This window comes from Neovison vison, chromosome 1 (genome assembly GCF_020171115.1).
Source record: "Neovison vison isolate M4711 chromosome 1, ASM_NN_V1, whole genome shotgun sequence".
Taxonomy (NCBI): Eukaryota; Metazoa; Chordata; class Mammalia; order Carnivora; family Mustelidae; genus Neogale; species Neogale vison.
In genome coordinates this window covers 9,500,274-9,513,833 of record NC_058091.1, presented here as the reverse complement: position 1 = coordinate 9,513,833, position 13,560 = coordinate 9,500,274, and the positions used below count along the sequence as shown (strand labels likewise).

Below are 13,560 nucleotides of genomic sequence, written 5' to 3'. Positions count from 1 at the left end.
TGGGCGTCTCAAGGTTGTCTGTTTCTTCACCAGATCGCAGAAAAGCTGAGGCAGGCCCTCGGCCGCTTCCCGGTTATGTAGAACACAACAGAACACCAAGAGGACTCCGAAGTGCTTCTTTCTGACTTTGGGCAATGCAATTTTATTTCTTCCCCCTTCATCAAAAGCAAAAAGGAACAAAAGACCGAAAACCAAAAAGAAAGAGTTGCAAAAAACTGTGTCTATTTTATTAACCAACCTAAATGCCTCAGTTCGTGGGGTTAGTCTTCTTTGGTTCGTTTCCACATCCATTACTGAAAACAATGGAAATTGTCTCTATTTTTGGAAAGTACTTAAAGTTATCAGAATTTTGAATGGAAAATTAGGGGTTCCCCCACTGATATTTTACATAAAATTGTAATTTGTACGTCGTCCATGATCTTCTGGGTCTTACCCAATGTCAGATAATTACTAATTGCTTTCTTAAAAATATGAAATATACCAGAATAAAAAATATATATGTTTGTATATTTTTATAACTCTTTTCAGTCCCGTGGGATTCCTATCTACTTAGGAAGCTCTACATGCCTTTCACTGACATATTTATGACTCCAGTGCTTCTGTTTCCAGGAGGGAGGAAGCCAGGAGGGGCCTTGGGGGCTGCCGGCGCCCTCCCAGGAGGCTCAGGGCAGGAGAGGGGGGCTCACGTGTCCCGTCAGAGCAAGCAGTGCGGCAAAAGCCCAGGATCCCATTCACTGCCCGCACTTCCCTCAGGAACATTGCTGACTGTCCCCTTCCACAGGGGTCGGGGGGCTTCCTCCCCAGGCCTGGTGAAGGCATGGTTCTTGCCAGAAGGAATACATTGACAGGGGTGGGCACGTGTCTACAGGGCTCTGACTCTGCTCCCAGGGCTGGAGCTGCTGCGCTGGGGCCTCTGCTCGGGGGAGCAGACGTCCTCCCCACAGAGCTTCGCCCCGCATTGGTGTCTTCAGCTGTTGAGTCAGAGGTACTGAGACCTGTTTCCGAGGCCGTGATTTGCCACTTACTTTGGAGGGCAGACAAGCGAGCGGGGGTGTTACCTGAAAACGTGGAAACCACAGCGTGGTAGGCCTCTCCGTCCCTCGGGTGGAAGCGCTTAGGGACTGATAAAGGTCACAGGCTGAGTCGTGCACAGCGGTCCCTGGAGCTTTTGGTCTCTGTAAGGACAGCGTGATGGTCAGTGATGTGTTCCTGACCGCACCTGGAACTTGCGACGGGATTTTTCTGATCACCGGCCTCCACCCGGAGGCACACAGCGAAAGCCAATCGTGGCCGGCTGTCAGCTTTAAACCCGAGCACTCAGACACGCATGTCGCCCGACCGCAGCCCAGTGAGCCCATCCCCCACACTTGCCTCACGACCGCTCCCCACTGCTTTCATTCTCCTGACCTAGCGATGACAGTGTAGACGATGGAAGGTTTGGGCCAGCACAAATAAAATGAAACCAAAAAATAAGTAGCAGAGGAAATCGAATGAACATGAGTATGAGAATTTCTTGCTCTTTAATATCACGGGTTTTGTTAATGTTTTATAAGTAATTTTCCCTACTTGATTTTTCTTTTATAAAATCTCATAGAACAATGTTTATGATACAGCCATTTAATATATGTACAAATTGTAAAGAATATGTATAAATGTTTTACACAAATGTAAGAGCATGTAGAAGCCAACATATAAGTAAATTGTTTAAAAAAAAAAGACTGTACAGTAAATTCTGAAAGCACTTTTTCAAAAACATTTTTTGGTGTTTGTGTGATTTATTTTCCTCCTTCCTTTTTTTTTTGGATAATTGCTTCTTGCTTCCAGCTCCTAAAAATAGTCCAGATAATGAATTTTTCCCCAAAACCTAATTCTCCTGATATGAATTAATATTTTAATTCCTTAAGTCAGAGTCACCAGTCTTAGAAGCACCTCTTAATCACCAAAGAGCTGTAAGCACAGATCCTAATGCCGACCGAGCTTATTAGCGATCCGTAGAGAAGCAGCTGACGGGGGTGTGCGTGTGCGTGTGCGTGTGTGTGTGTGTGTGTGTGTGTGAGAGAGAGAAGTGATGTTGGCTTGTCTCCATGTGCTGTAACCTAATCCTGTGGTGTAAAAATCTCATGTCACAAGATAAGAGAGTAAGAGGGGAAAGAAATCAAATACTTGCTCTACATACACGCACACGGTATTCAAACAAAATAAGAAAATTTGACAGTTAAAACCCTTTCATGGGCACACAGCAGTGGCTGTGGCCGGGTCCACCTTGGTGAGCGAAGTGGACGTTGCCGAGCCCACGCATAACCTCGGTCCCTGCCACCGTGGCACTTTGTTCAGGAGCCCACTGGGACGTGACCAGGGCAGCTGGGGAAGAAGGTTTACTGGTGTCCACAGACTGGGTCATCCTAGCAACTTGAAGATTAAAATCCTCCTCTGCTGAGGCCATCTTTCACGGGCATTTTTGGGACACAGAGATCTTCACTTTTGAGGACAGGTCTGTCCACATTCCTCTTCCCCAAGTGTCTTTCTCACCAGTTGTCCAGTCCTGTTCCTTTCAGGTACCTGCCATCCGTCAGCCCGACCATGGCCACAGCCCAAGAATGGACAGGGAATCAGTCGCCCATGAGGCCATCTGTCCTTCCGAGCTGCGTGAGCAGCCAGGCGCACTGCTCGAAGTTCTGGCCACGGGGAGGCTGTCCCTTCACTGTGTCCTTCAGGGGTGTCCCGGGAAGATGGCGCCGTAGCTGTCTGCTTTCAGGTGGCGTCTACATCCCATGCAGAACCATCTGTAAACCAGGCCTGAGTCTTCTCTTCGTCTCTTGGCTGACCTTCGACAACTCCCCGGGCAGCCACAGAGCAGGCTGGGAGAGGGAAGATGGTGTAGCAGAGTGGGGACCGTGGGCATGTGGGCCACTTGTCCCCATAGGGCCTGTTCACATACGTTCCCCTTCCCTTTGCTGATGGGGTGCTGCCCTGTGTGCCCAACTTCATGGCCCGATGGGACAGATAGCACCCAGGTCACGATGGCAGCTCCAGTCACGATGGGTAGCTTGGGGGCCCATGGGTAGGCGTTTAGTCTCTGCTGAGGCCCAGTAGCAAACTCAGAGCTGTTTCTCACAAGGGGAATCATTATCTAGGGGGGCGGGGGTGGGGGGGGTTGACAGCAAGGCTTGGCTCCAAAATCCTAAGGGCCTGCTTTATTACTCACCTCTAGGGTCCTGCCAAAGGCTCCAGATGGCATCCCTGACTGCTCTGACATTCCAGGTGCCACTGGCGGTGCTGGATCCTACGGCCCCAGCCTGGGAGCAGAGCAGCCTGTGTTGGCGGCCTGGACCTGCTGGGAAGCTCTCTCTTGTTCTGGGCCCCACATCAAGAATCTGTACACCCTGTACAGATGGCCCTATTGGTGGCCCTGTTGGTCTGAGGAAGAGGCCAGGAAAATGAAAAAGGAACCTAAGGAAAAAGGATGGCAGGAGATACTCAGAAAAATTGTAGCTGGCTGTGAGCCAGGGAAAGTAACAGGAATTTGAAAGTGAAAAAATTACCCATTGCAACATTGATGCTTGGAAAATGCTCCTTCAGGTTGCAAAATTTTAATGACCTAGGGTGGATTTTGTGGTTCCTATAGGATATGTTGATTTTTGATTTTTATTTGTACCAATCTTTATCACAGAAGAGCTATAATTACAGAATAATTTATAATCTTTACAAATCTCGACGCTATAAAAATCAGTATTTGGAGAGGAGAGGTGAAGGCACAGTGAAAGAATGGGGTCAGTCTCTTTGCCAAGGCCGTCCACACATGCCTCTCCTGCAGCAGGCAAAGGGTCCAGACGGAGCAGGGGACGATGAGCCAGTTTGTCTAAAGGCCGTGGAACCTCTGGAGAGAAGACTGTTCCGCTTGGCAGTCAACAGTATGTTCAAAGGTCCGGAGGTGGAAGTACGGGCCGCATCTTAGACCAAAACAGGAAGTTGAAGGAAGCAATCGGTCTTTGGGATTGGCAGAGCTCTGTGGGGAGGTAGAGAGACCAGCAAGGGGTGTCGTTTGGGCCAGGCCAGACCAGCGGCTTGAAGTTGCGAAGGTAGTGTTCTGGGGAGTTCCACTGCAGAGGGAGTGCACGCAGCAGAGTTGGGGAAGCCGGCGCAGTGGGGTTGGTGGTGAGTCATTCATTCTGGAGAAAAGCCACTGACTTCCTGAAAGTAATGTTAAGTTTACCAGCATTCCGGAGTCATGTGCTCCTCCCTGGGGATAAAGTGACGTCACAGCATGTGGCAGGGAGCGGGGACACAGCCCCCTCGGCTGTCCTGCAAGGCTTCTCAGCCTGAGGTCACGGTGTCTCCAGAACGCATTTCCTGAGGCTGGTCCTCTGGTCTGGTGGGTAGAAGTCCGAGAGGCCTTAAACGTCCTCCAATGTAGAGAACAGCCCTCACCATAAAAAATGATCCACCCAGGATGTCCAGAGTACCCAAACTGGGAAGCCCTACTTTAAAGCAAACAGACAAGGGGCATCTGGGGGGCTTAGCCGGTTCAGCGTCTGGGTCTCGGTTTCAGCTCAGGTCATGATCTCATGGGTGGTGGGTTCGAGCCCCAAGTTGGGCTCTATGCTCAGCAGGGAGTCTGCTTGAAGCCTCTCTCCCCCAGTCCCTCTCCCCAACTCAGATGCATCCTCTCTCCCCAATAAATCTTTTTAAAAATATATAAAGCAAACAGACAATTACTCTTTGCCTGGGGGCTAATAGATGGTCCCGGGTCCATACACAAAGTGCTCAGTAAATGCACGTGGACGAGGATAAATGCAATGCTCAATAAATGCACGCGGTCATCGGTAAAATATAAAAGAGCCCAGGGTGATGGGGAATAGAGGCAGCAGGAGATGCGGTGAGGCTAAAACCACAGCACTGGGACCAGGGAGCAGAGCTGAGCGCTGGACAGACTCCCTCTACACCACACTGCTGGGTTCAGCCCCCCGAAGTGTGAAGACCGGCCTTCCCCTGGAGGAACCCTCCGTAGCATAAAGACACCTGAACTGTGAGGTGGCACATCAAGTCTGTGACAGCAACGTCTGTCACCTTGAACAAGTCTCACAGGTTCTCTGCCCTCAGTCCCCTCCTCTGCGGAGAGCCAAGACGAGCATGGGCTTGTCCCAGAGCCCCTCCCAGCTCTGGGAATCTCCATGAGTCGCTTAGAGAGAAGGAGGCTGGGGGCCTGAGGACCACGGCCTCCTGGCTTCAGCTGGGGCCAGCACCTCTTTGGGACAGCCACCCCAAGGGACCCCTCTGGAACCCAGTCCCAGTGGGCTTCAGGCAGGGTGGGGTGTGTCCCAGAACCTTCTCTCATCCCCCGTCTCCCCTGCCGGTTCACCTGCCACCTTCTGCCACCAGTTGCACCAGCCGCTCCAGACGCGTCACCGAGCAGGAGACAAAGGGGGGCCTCCGAGCAGGTGCCGTCCAGGCTGAGTGTCGGGACACCTTCTTTCTGCTCCAGACCTTCTTGATCTCAAAGCGGTCAGCAAGCACGAACTCACTCCATAGCAGTAATGAGGTGAGGCGTGGCTGCCCACGCTGTCTTCTAGAATAGTCACTGCCTCTTTTCACACACGGAGGTGTCCGAGTCCAGGAGGGGCACCCCTCTGCTCCAGGCCTCTCCGGCCCCTTCCACATCTGGAGCACATTTCCTGATTCCCTTTGCCTTGGCAGACCCTGATGCTTCACGAATGCCGGCAGAGCCCTAGAACCTTCCTGCTTCCCAGAGTTGGTGTTGGCTGAGTTACAGGGAGGGAGACCGCTTCTCCCCAAGGCTTGTGGGTGTGCTCACCTGTGCCTTCCCAGCTGCACCCTCAATACCACGGCCCCCTGGGGGGCATCCACATCAGCTGAGGCCCTTTGGGCTTACTGTCTGGACGTTCAGTCCAGGGTTGTGGGACGCAGTCTGGCTGGAAGGCTAAGGTGAAGCCTGTGACAGGCCCGGAGGGAGGCTGTTCCATCCTGGAGCACCCCCAGCCTGACGGCCGCCGCACCTGCTCGCCTCCCGCTCCCAGGGTGAGGCTTCTCCCCTCCGGTTTGCCTACTTCGGGGAATCTTTGTAATTGATTCCATTCTCTGGCACCTGCATACATTTGGCAGTCAGATATCAAGAGCAGTTTTCTATTTTGTTTCTTAGCCATCAGAATAGAAATAATTGTCCAGTGAAGATGAGAAAGAAAGTGAGGTCAATACTAGAAAAGTTAGGGATGCAGAGTCCCTAGAATCACACGTACAGAGCGATCAGTTCACTATTTCTTTAATACATGGGGGCTCTTAGGATTATGAACTCACCTGGACCTCAGGGAGAGGCCACGTGTCAGGCGTGAGAGCCACGGTCCATGGAAGGGACAGCCAGCAGGCCGGACGCTGCCAAGAGCAGCCGGAGTCACTGTGTCAGGCAGGGTCCTGTGTCCAACAATGACGGGGGCCGCAAAGGACCGCAGCTCCCACAGATCACAGGGACCAGTGCCCGCTGACAGCGTCCCACAACCGAGAAGGAGCAGAAGCAGAGGAGGTCTGTGCGGGCCCCGTCTGACTCGGTCCCTTTGAAAAGGGAGGGTTTTGCAGCCGTCAGACCCTTCAGACCCTGGTCACTTAAAAAAGGCAGTGGCCCCAGGAGGTTCTGGCCCATCGGTCGCGGAACAGAACCGAGATCCTTCCTTCACGGCTTGAACACAACAAACACTAAGGGCCGCGAGCTGACCCGGCCGGGACGGGGGCCTCGTCCCAGCTCCGGGCCCACAGGCGGACTGCGGGTCTGGGTCGTTGCCTTCCTACTTTCTGTGTTGCCTTTTTTTTTTTTTTTAAAGATTTTATTTTTTTTTATCAGAGAGGGAGAAGGCGCACACGCGTGAATGGGGGAGCAGAGGAGGCACAAGCAGGTCTGGCGACAGCGTCACAATCTGCTCACAGTCTCCTCGCATAGACGCGGGCCACCCTCCGTGGCCCGCTGTGGCTTTCTGGGGGCCGCACACGGGCAGCGCCCCCAGGCCCCCGTCTCTGTCGAATCCTCTCCTCACGCTGCCCTTCCCGTCCTGGCTGCCTGGGCGCCACCCCCCACCCAGCGTGGATTCTCTGGCTCCTCTACTCTGCGAGGCCACAAAACTCAATCCAGTCTCCCCCTCCCCGTTCCGGGCCTGGCATCCGCGTTCGGGCAGGAATTCGGGGCCAACATGGGGCTCACCCCGCTTCTTTCTCTTCTCTCAGGGATCAAAGTCCTGCACCGCCTGGTGTCCAATATCTGAACCCATTTTTCACGTATTCTCTCCATTTTTCTCTTCATTTAAGGAGGGGTAGCTGGCCTCTAGTCCGCCACCGTTGCTAAAAATGGAAAGGATATTGTTTATTTTTAAAATCTAAGGCCCGGGTAGCTTTCCTGCTCACAGAGAGCACTTGGCACGCGCACCCCTCACGATCTCTTCTACTTTGAAGCCGGTTCCAGCTGTCCCTGTGAAACCACTTAAAAGCATAAAGTTGAACAAAAATCAAAATAGCTGCATGAATGCTTTGGCGGGGCTCCGTTTAATTTTTCTTTTAATTTTCATTTTTTTAAAATTTAAAATTATTTATTTATTTGACAGATCACAAGTAGGCAGAGAGGCAGGCAGAGAGAGGGGGGAGGAAGCAGGCTCCCCACTGAGCAGAGAGCCTGCAGCAGGGCTCCATCCCAGGACCCTGAGATCAAGACCCTAGCCAAAGGCAGAGGCTTTAACCCACTGAGCCACCCAGGTGCCCCTAATTTTCATTTTTTTAAAGGTTTTATTTATGTATTAGAGAGAGAGCATGAGCAGGGGGAGGGGCAGAGGGAGAGGCAGGCTCCCCACCTCACAGGGAACCCAATGTGGGGCTCCATCCCAGGACCCTGACATCAGGACCCGAGCCGAAGGCAGACACCCAACTGACTGAGCCACCCAGGCGCCCCTGCGCTCAGTTTGAAACTGAGTAACCATTTTTCTTGCTCTCGTCTGCAAACCTCCCCTCCTTCCTTAGCCTTCTGTTTCAGGATCCCAGGATCCCCGGATCCCCACCCTCTCCCAAAACATACGAGGCTGACGGCAAGTGCACAATTCCTATGGAAACCGGCTAGATCCTGTATCTGCCTGTAAAACCCCGGTCCCTTTCTGGGCCAGGGTGGGGGTCGTAGTTTTGGAGACCTTCACCTGCTTCGGCCTCCTTTGCCCGGCGAAGCAGTAAAGCCAGTGTGTTCCTCTTTCGAATCCCGTCTTCAAGTTCCGGCTCAGCTGCGAGGCCCGGAGGTGGATTTTGGACAACACCTGCGGGAGGCAGTACAAGTTTAATATGTTGTGGCTCTCGCCTTCTCTGGGCCCACTGAGGCACCCCGCTTCCCCGTCTCCACAAAGTCAGGCGTCCCTGTGGGCCTTGCGCCAGCCAGAGAGCACTGTGCGCCCTTGCACGTGGACGCACGGGATGGCGGGAGCGCGTCTCCCAGTTCTCTCCGCGGCCCACAGGGACAAGGGGAGGGGGCGCTGAAGGGTGCACGGGGCTTAGATGGCAGAGGAACACACAGAGGGGAGGTGGCCCGGGGAGCGGCTGCGCCCCCCCAACAGCACCACAGAATTTTCAGGAGCTAGAAGTAACCCCTGCCACGTTGAGCCACTGAACCGGAGATGTGTCTTAACGTAGCACGGGCTACACCGCCCCCGCCCCCCCTCTCCAGGCCAGTGTAGCCGCTCACGATGGCCCCAGCGTGTGAACTCACCTTGACCCTAAGCAGGTGTCTGGAAACATGTTGGCTCAATGAAGCAGACATAGTTGAAAATGAACCATTTGGAAAACTCTCCATCCTCCTCCAAATAAAGAGCAGAAAGAAGCAAAACAAAACAAAAATTTACGAAAGCCAATAAAGCACTTTGGGGAGATTGAGTTCTTCGGTTGATGTGTTTAAGTCACCCCAGACAGATGGATCATTGTACTGCAGATGGGCCTGGTGTTCCCGCGGCACACCTCTAAACAGAAGGGACAGTGAGTTCCCATGAACCGTAGCCAGATACCTACAAGAGAGGAAGCACTGACGCCTTCCCCCTCCCCGGGGAATTAAGGTTTTTCTTGAGGAGCCCTCTATGCTCTGATAACATTAACTTCTTCTGATAACATTAACTGCATTTTCTAGTACCTTGAAAATGTCTTTGTAGTTAACATTTACTTCCCACCAGGGCGCCTGGGTGGCTCAGTTGTTAAGCGTCTGCCTTTGGCTCAGATCATGATCTGGTCCTGGGATCAAGCCCCACATCGGGCTCTCTGCTCAGCAGGAAGCCTGCTTCTCCCTCTCCCACTCCCCCTGCTCCTGTTCCCTCTTTCGCTGTGTCTCTGTGAAGTAAATACATAAAGTCTTTGGGAAAAAAAAAAAAAAGATCTACTTCCCACCATCTTTAGAGATACTTGTGTGAGCAGCTTTTTCTAACTTGCTTCTAAAATAGGAATTCTTGGCCTTGTGGTCCACGTAATATCAGGTGTGTGTATCAGTGAGTTGTAGCTGGGGTGCAGGGGTGCAGGGGTCCCAGACGAACCAGGGTCAGCCACTCACCGCAGACAAAACCCAAAGGCAGAGAAACAAGTGGGTCGTGGAACAGGAAAGGGATTTACTCTAGTGAGGCCAGTGCCGGGAAGACAGTGGACTAGCATCTCAAAGACAGTCTCTGAAGTCCTGAAAGTAATTCCAGGTTTATCCAAGGAGAACATGGGGCAAAGGTGGGTGGGCACGTGCACGTGGGCTGTGAAGGTCAAGTCCATCCCTGGCGTGGAGTCCATCATGGCCAAGGATGGTCTTGCTGGCTCAGGGCAGGCCAAGTTACTTGGGGGCGGAGAGCGGGGGTGGGTTTCGGTTCCCATCATGGGGAGGCTTCGCCCACAGATAGGGTCTTCTGTCTGAGCGGAGAGACCAGCTGGAAAGTTTGAGGTCAAAAGGAGGCGGCCGAAAACCTTCTTCAGAACCACGGACGATTATAGGGTTCCTATTCATGTGCATGCCTTGCATTTTTCTCAGATGGGGAGCCCCCACTGATGCTAACATTTCTGGGAAAGGGCTTTATACCTTGCATTATCTTTTGAAAGGGACGGGTGACTCGGCTAAGGATTCAGAGCTGGTGCTTTCCAGAAAGAGTCCAGCTCACGTTTCGTCCACCGCATCCTGGTCTCCTTCCTCCTTCCCTTTCCTTATCACACACGGACTGACGGAGCGCTGTGAAGAGAGAGATGGGTCACCTCGCAAGTGGACAGGAGGTAGTTCCCTCTTGGCCCTCAAAGCTTCCAGCAGTTTCCCCCAGTCAGCTGTCTGAGTAAGACCCAGTATTTCAGTCCGTGGGGTCACTGTGGAGAGCACCAGGGCTCCGGACGCCCAGAACTTCATGGTAAGAGGTCACAGACGGCAGAACGGAGATCTGCTCTCCACCTTTGGCCAAAGGGGAGGTGAACGGGAAAAGAGCTGAGCCCGGAGGAGAAAAGAGAGGCTCGTTCTGCTTCAGAGCCAGTGGCCCTGTGTGGCTCCAAGTAGGGTGTGAGATTTTTGTAGGATGGGTTTTGGAAAGGAGAAAAAGTTATGGCAGAGAAGGGAAAAGAGAGGGCAGTAAAGAGAGTGCAAAGACCCTGGCTGTCTTTGTCCCTGTAATGATCTAAATAAATCCGTGCAGGCCCGGGGGTAGGGGTGGGCTGGGCGGAAGGGGGAAAGCGGGCGGAGCTTGGAGATGACTCGCTGAACGCAGACACTGCGCTCAGCCTTCAGGGATCCGGATGTGGAGTCACCACTAATTTCTAATGTAAGTAGGCTTAGAAGCACAAACTCTGGGGCATTTTTATAGGTCAAAAGCCATGTCTTGGGGTTCCTGGGGGGCTCAGTCAGCTGAGCATCTGACTCTTGGTTTCGGTTTAAGTCATGATCTCAGGGTGGTGGGATTGAGCCCGTATTGGGCTCTGCACTCAGCATGGAGTCTGCTTGAGATTCTCTCTCTCTCCCTCTGCTCCCACTCATGCGCACGTGCTCTGTCTCTCCAATAAATAAATAAATACATCTTTTTAAAAAAGGCCACGTTCTTAATGAGAAACAAGCAGAATACCTCTTTTAACAAGGAATCCTTTGGGAAACTCCAGAAATAAGGACCTAAGAGGGATAGGAGCTAAGTGACCTGAGGTCACAGTTCCCTTTTACTTTCTGTCTTGCTCACAGAGCTGTGACAGACCCTTTCTTAGTTCTCATTTTTGTTCCAGCTTAGGTGGATTTGTGTTCAGTTTTGTGGTTAAAACAGTCACAAAGGTTGATCTGAGAAAGGCTGTCGTGTTTATTCAGTTGTGGTCTGCTTTGTCTTTCATGCTCCCTGCGGGGACACGTCTGTGAGTACATGACAAGGTGACCTCCTGCTTCTAGAGCTGTGCAGAAAATACCCATGATCCGTGCCTTCCTCAGCAAAAGAGAACAAACACTCTGGCCTGAAATTATCAGCAGCACCATGGAAAAACCAAGTTTTCTCAAAGAGAGAAAATATGAAATCAGAGACCATGTAGCCAACAGAAAAAAACCCAGGGTGAGAAGTCTGGACAACTGGTGTCTAATAGCAAGTCCTCTCAGGGCTTCAGTGTCTTATAGCAAATCAGAAATCATTCCTGTCCTTTCCACTTCAGGATTGCTTTGGGAGGAAAGAAATGACATATGGAAAAAATTAAAATAACATAACTGTTTCTAAGACAGCACTAAGCCTTATGCCACAAAACAGCAAGAGAGATTATCTTATGCTGGCTGTTCTAGACACAGGAGACACTGTTGGTCAGCCAACCACAAACCCATTCTTTCCCATTCCTTTTTCTCTCTTGTCCATCTCAACCAAAGAGTTGGGAAAAGTCCCTTTTATAACTAATGCCAGGCATGTGACACAGTTCTAGCCAAGGAGACTTCAGTGGAAATTTGTGGGGGCTTCTGGAGAAAGCCTTTTGCCTTTTTCTTACAAAAGAGACAGAGCTGCTTGAGATTCCTCTCTTCTTTCTATATTGAATATCAATGTAATGGCTGGAGCTGAAGCAGCCATTTCGTGATCATCAGGACAACAGGCTGACATGCTAATGATGTAGTAGGTTGGGTCTGAGGACCCAGAAGGGGCCCAGCAGGACCAGCGAAGGTGGTCCTCAATTTTGTGCAGGATAGAAATCAAATGAAAGCCAAGAAAGTGAAAGCAGAGTTTATTGAATAGCATAAGTGACAGGTAGAAAATAGCAGACAGAGTGTCTGGGAGACTTGGAGAGGATATGAAAATGAGTCTCTTTGTTATTTGGGGCTAGGGGCTTATATGGGAAAAGGGTTCTAGAATACATGTTCCTTCAGAAATCTTTGATAGGGTCTGACCAAAGGTGAATGACTGAGTAATAGGTGTTATTTTATAAATAATGGAAGGTAGAGGGTGTTGATTCCAGTGTGGGCTGAAGTTTTATCAAAGCTAATGTTCTAAAACACGTTTGGGTTTCGGCTTTCCCTAGACATGATGAGGTATTGGGTGCCTAGGACAAAAATGTGCTTCCCTTTTGGAGTGGGAACATAGCTTCTTAGGTTTTCAGACAGAAATATAGGGGGTGCCTGGGTGGCTCAGTGGGTTAAGCGTCTGCCTTTGGCTCAGGTCATGATCCCAGGATCCTGGGATCAAGCCACACATCGGGCTCCCTGTTCAGCGGGAAATCTGCTTCTCCCTCTTTCTCTGTCCCTCCCTCTGCTGTGTGCTCTTCCACTCTTTCGCAAATAAATATATAAAATCTTTTTGTTTTTTAAAGATTTTATATCTTTATTTGACAGAGAGAGACAGAGCGAGAGCATGAACATGGGGTTGAGGGGAATTGAGGAAGAAGCAGGCTTCTCGACGTGGTGCTTGATCCCAGAATCCTGGGATCATGACCTGAGCTGAAGGCAGATGCCTAACAACTGAGCTACCCAGGTGCCCTAAAATCTTTAAAAATATACATCTAGGGGTGCCTGGGTGGCTCAGTGGGTTAAGCCTCTGCCTTCAGCTCAGGTCGTGATCCCAGGGTCCTGGGATCGAACCCCACATCGGGCTCTCTGCTCAGCAGGGAGCCTGCTTTCTCCTCTCTCTCTGTCTGTTGCTCTGCGTACTTGTGGTCTCTCTCGTCAAATGAATAAATAAAATATTTTAAAAAATAAAAATATACATCTAGAACATGAGAAAATAGGGCCTCATGGGAAAACAGCAAAGATGGAAACTTCCTAACATGGAGTCCCTTCAGCTTCCCTACCTCACCAAGAATTATGGTGCAGAAAGAAAGAGCTGAGAGCTGCTTTTTTCCCTCTAGATGACCTAGCTCGAGTCCTGGTTCATCTGAGACTTTTAGAGTTGAATTTTCTGTTGCTTCCAGCCAAAGCCTTCCAAAGTACTCCTGATACACCTGCTACAATATGTTATTACTGAAAGATTTTACTAATTTTGTTCAGAAGGAATGACCATGTAATGATCCAAAATTTCACTGTACTTTTCAAAACAGTATTATGAAGCAAAACTGAAGAGAAAATTTTTTAAGAATTTGGGGCACTGG

The 13,560-nt window shown here is 50.9% G+C and overlaps 1 protein-coding gene across 3 annotated transcripts in view; it reads left to right on the top strand.

Annotated features, from left to right (window-relative positions):
- Positions 1–1,755, top strand: part of SNX9 (sorting nexin 9) — a 112,533-nt gene extending 110,778 nt beyond the window's left edge. For all 3 annotated transcript variants that reach the window (XM_044243209.1, XM_044243200.1, XM_044243218.1), the window contains exon 18: positions 34–1,755. In XM_044243209.1, the coding sequence (XP_044099144.1) occupies positions 34–81 (48 nt within the window). In that variant the 3' untranslated portion in view covers positions 82–1,755. The remainder of the gene's footprint in view (positions 1–33) is intronic.
- Positions 1,756–13,560: the final 11,805 nt, after the last annotated feature.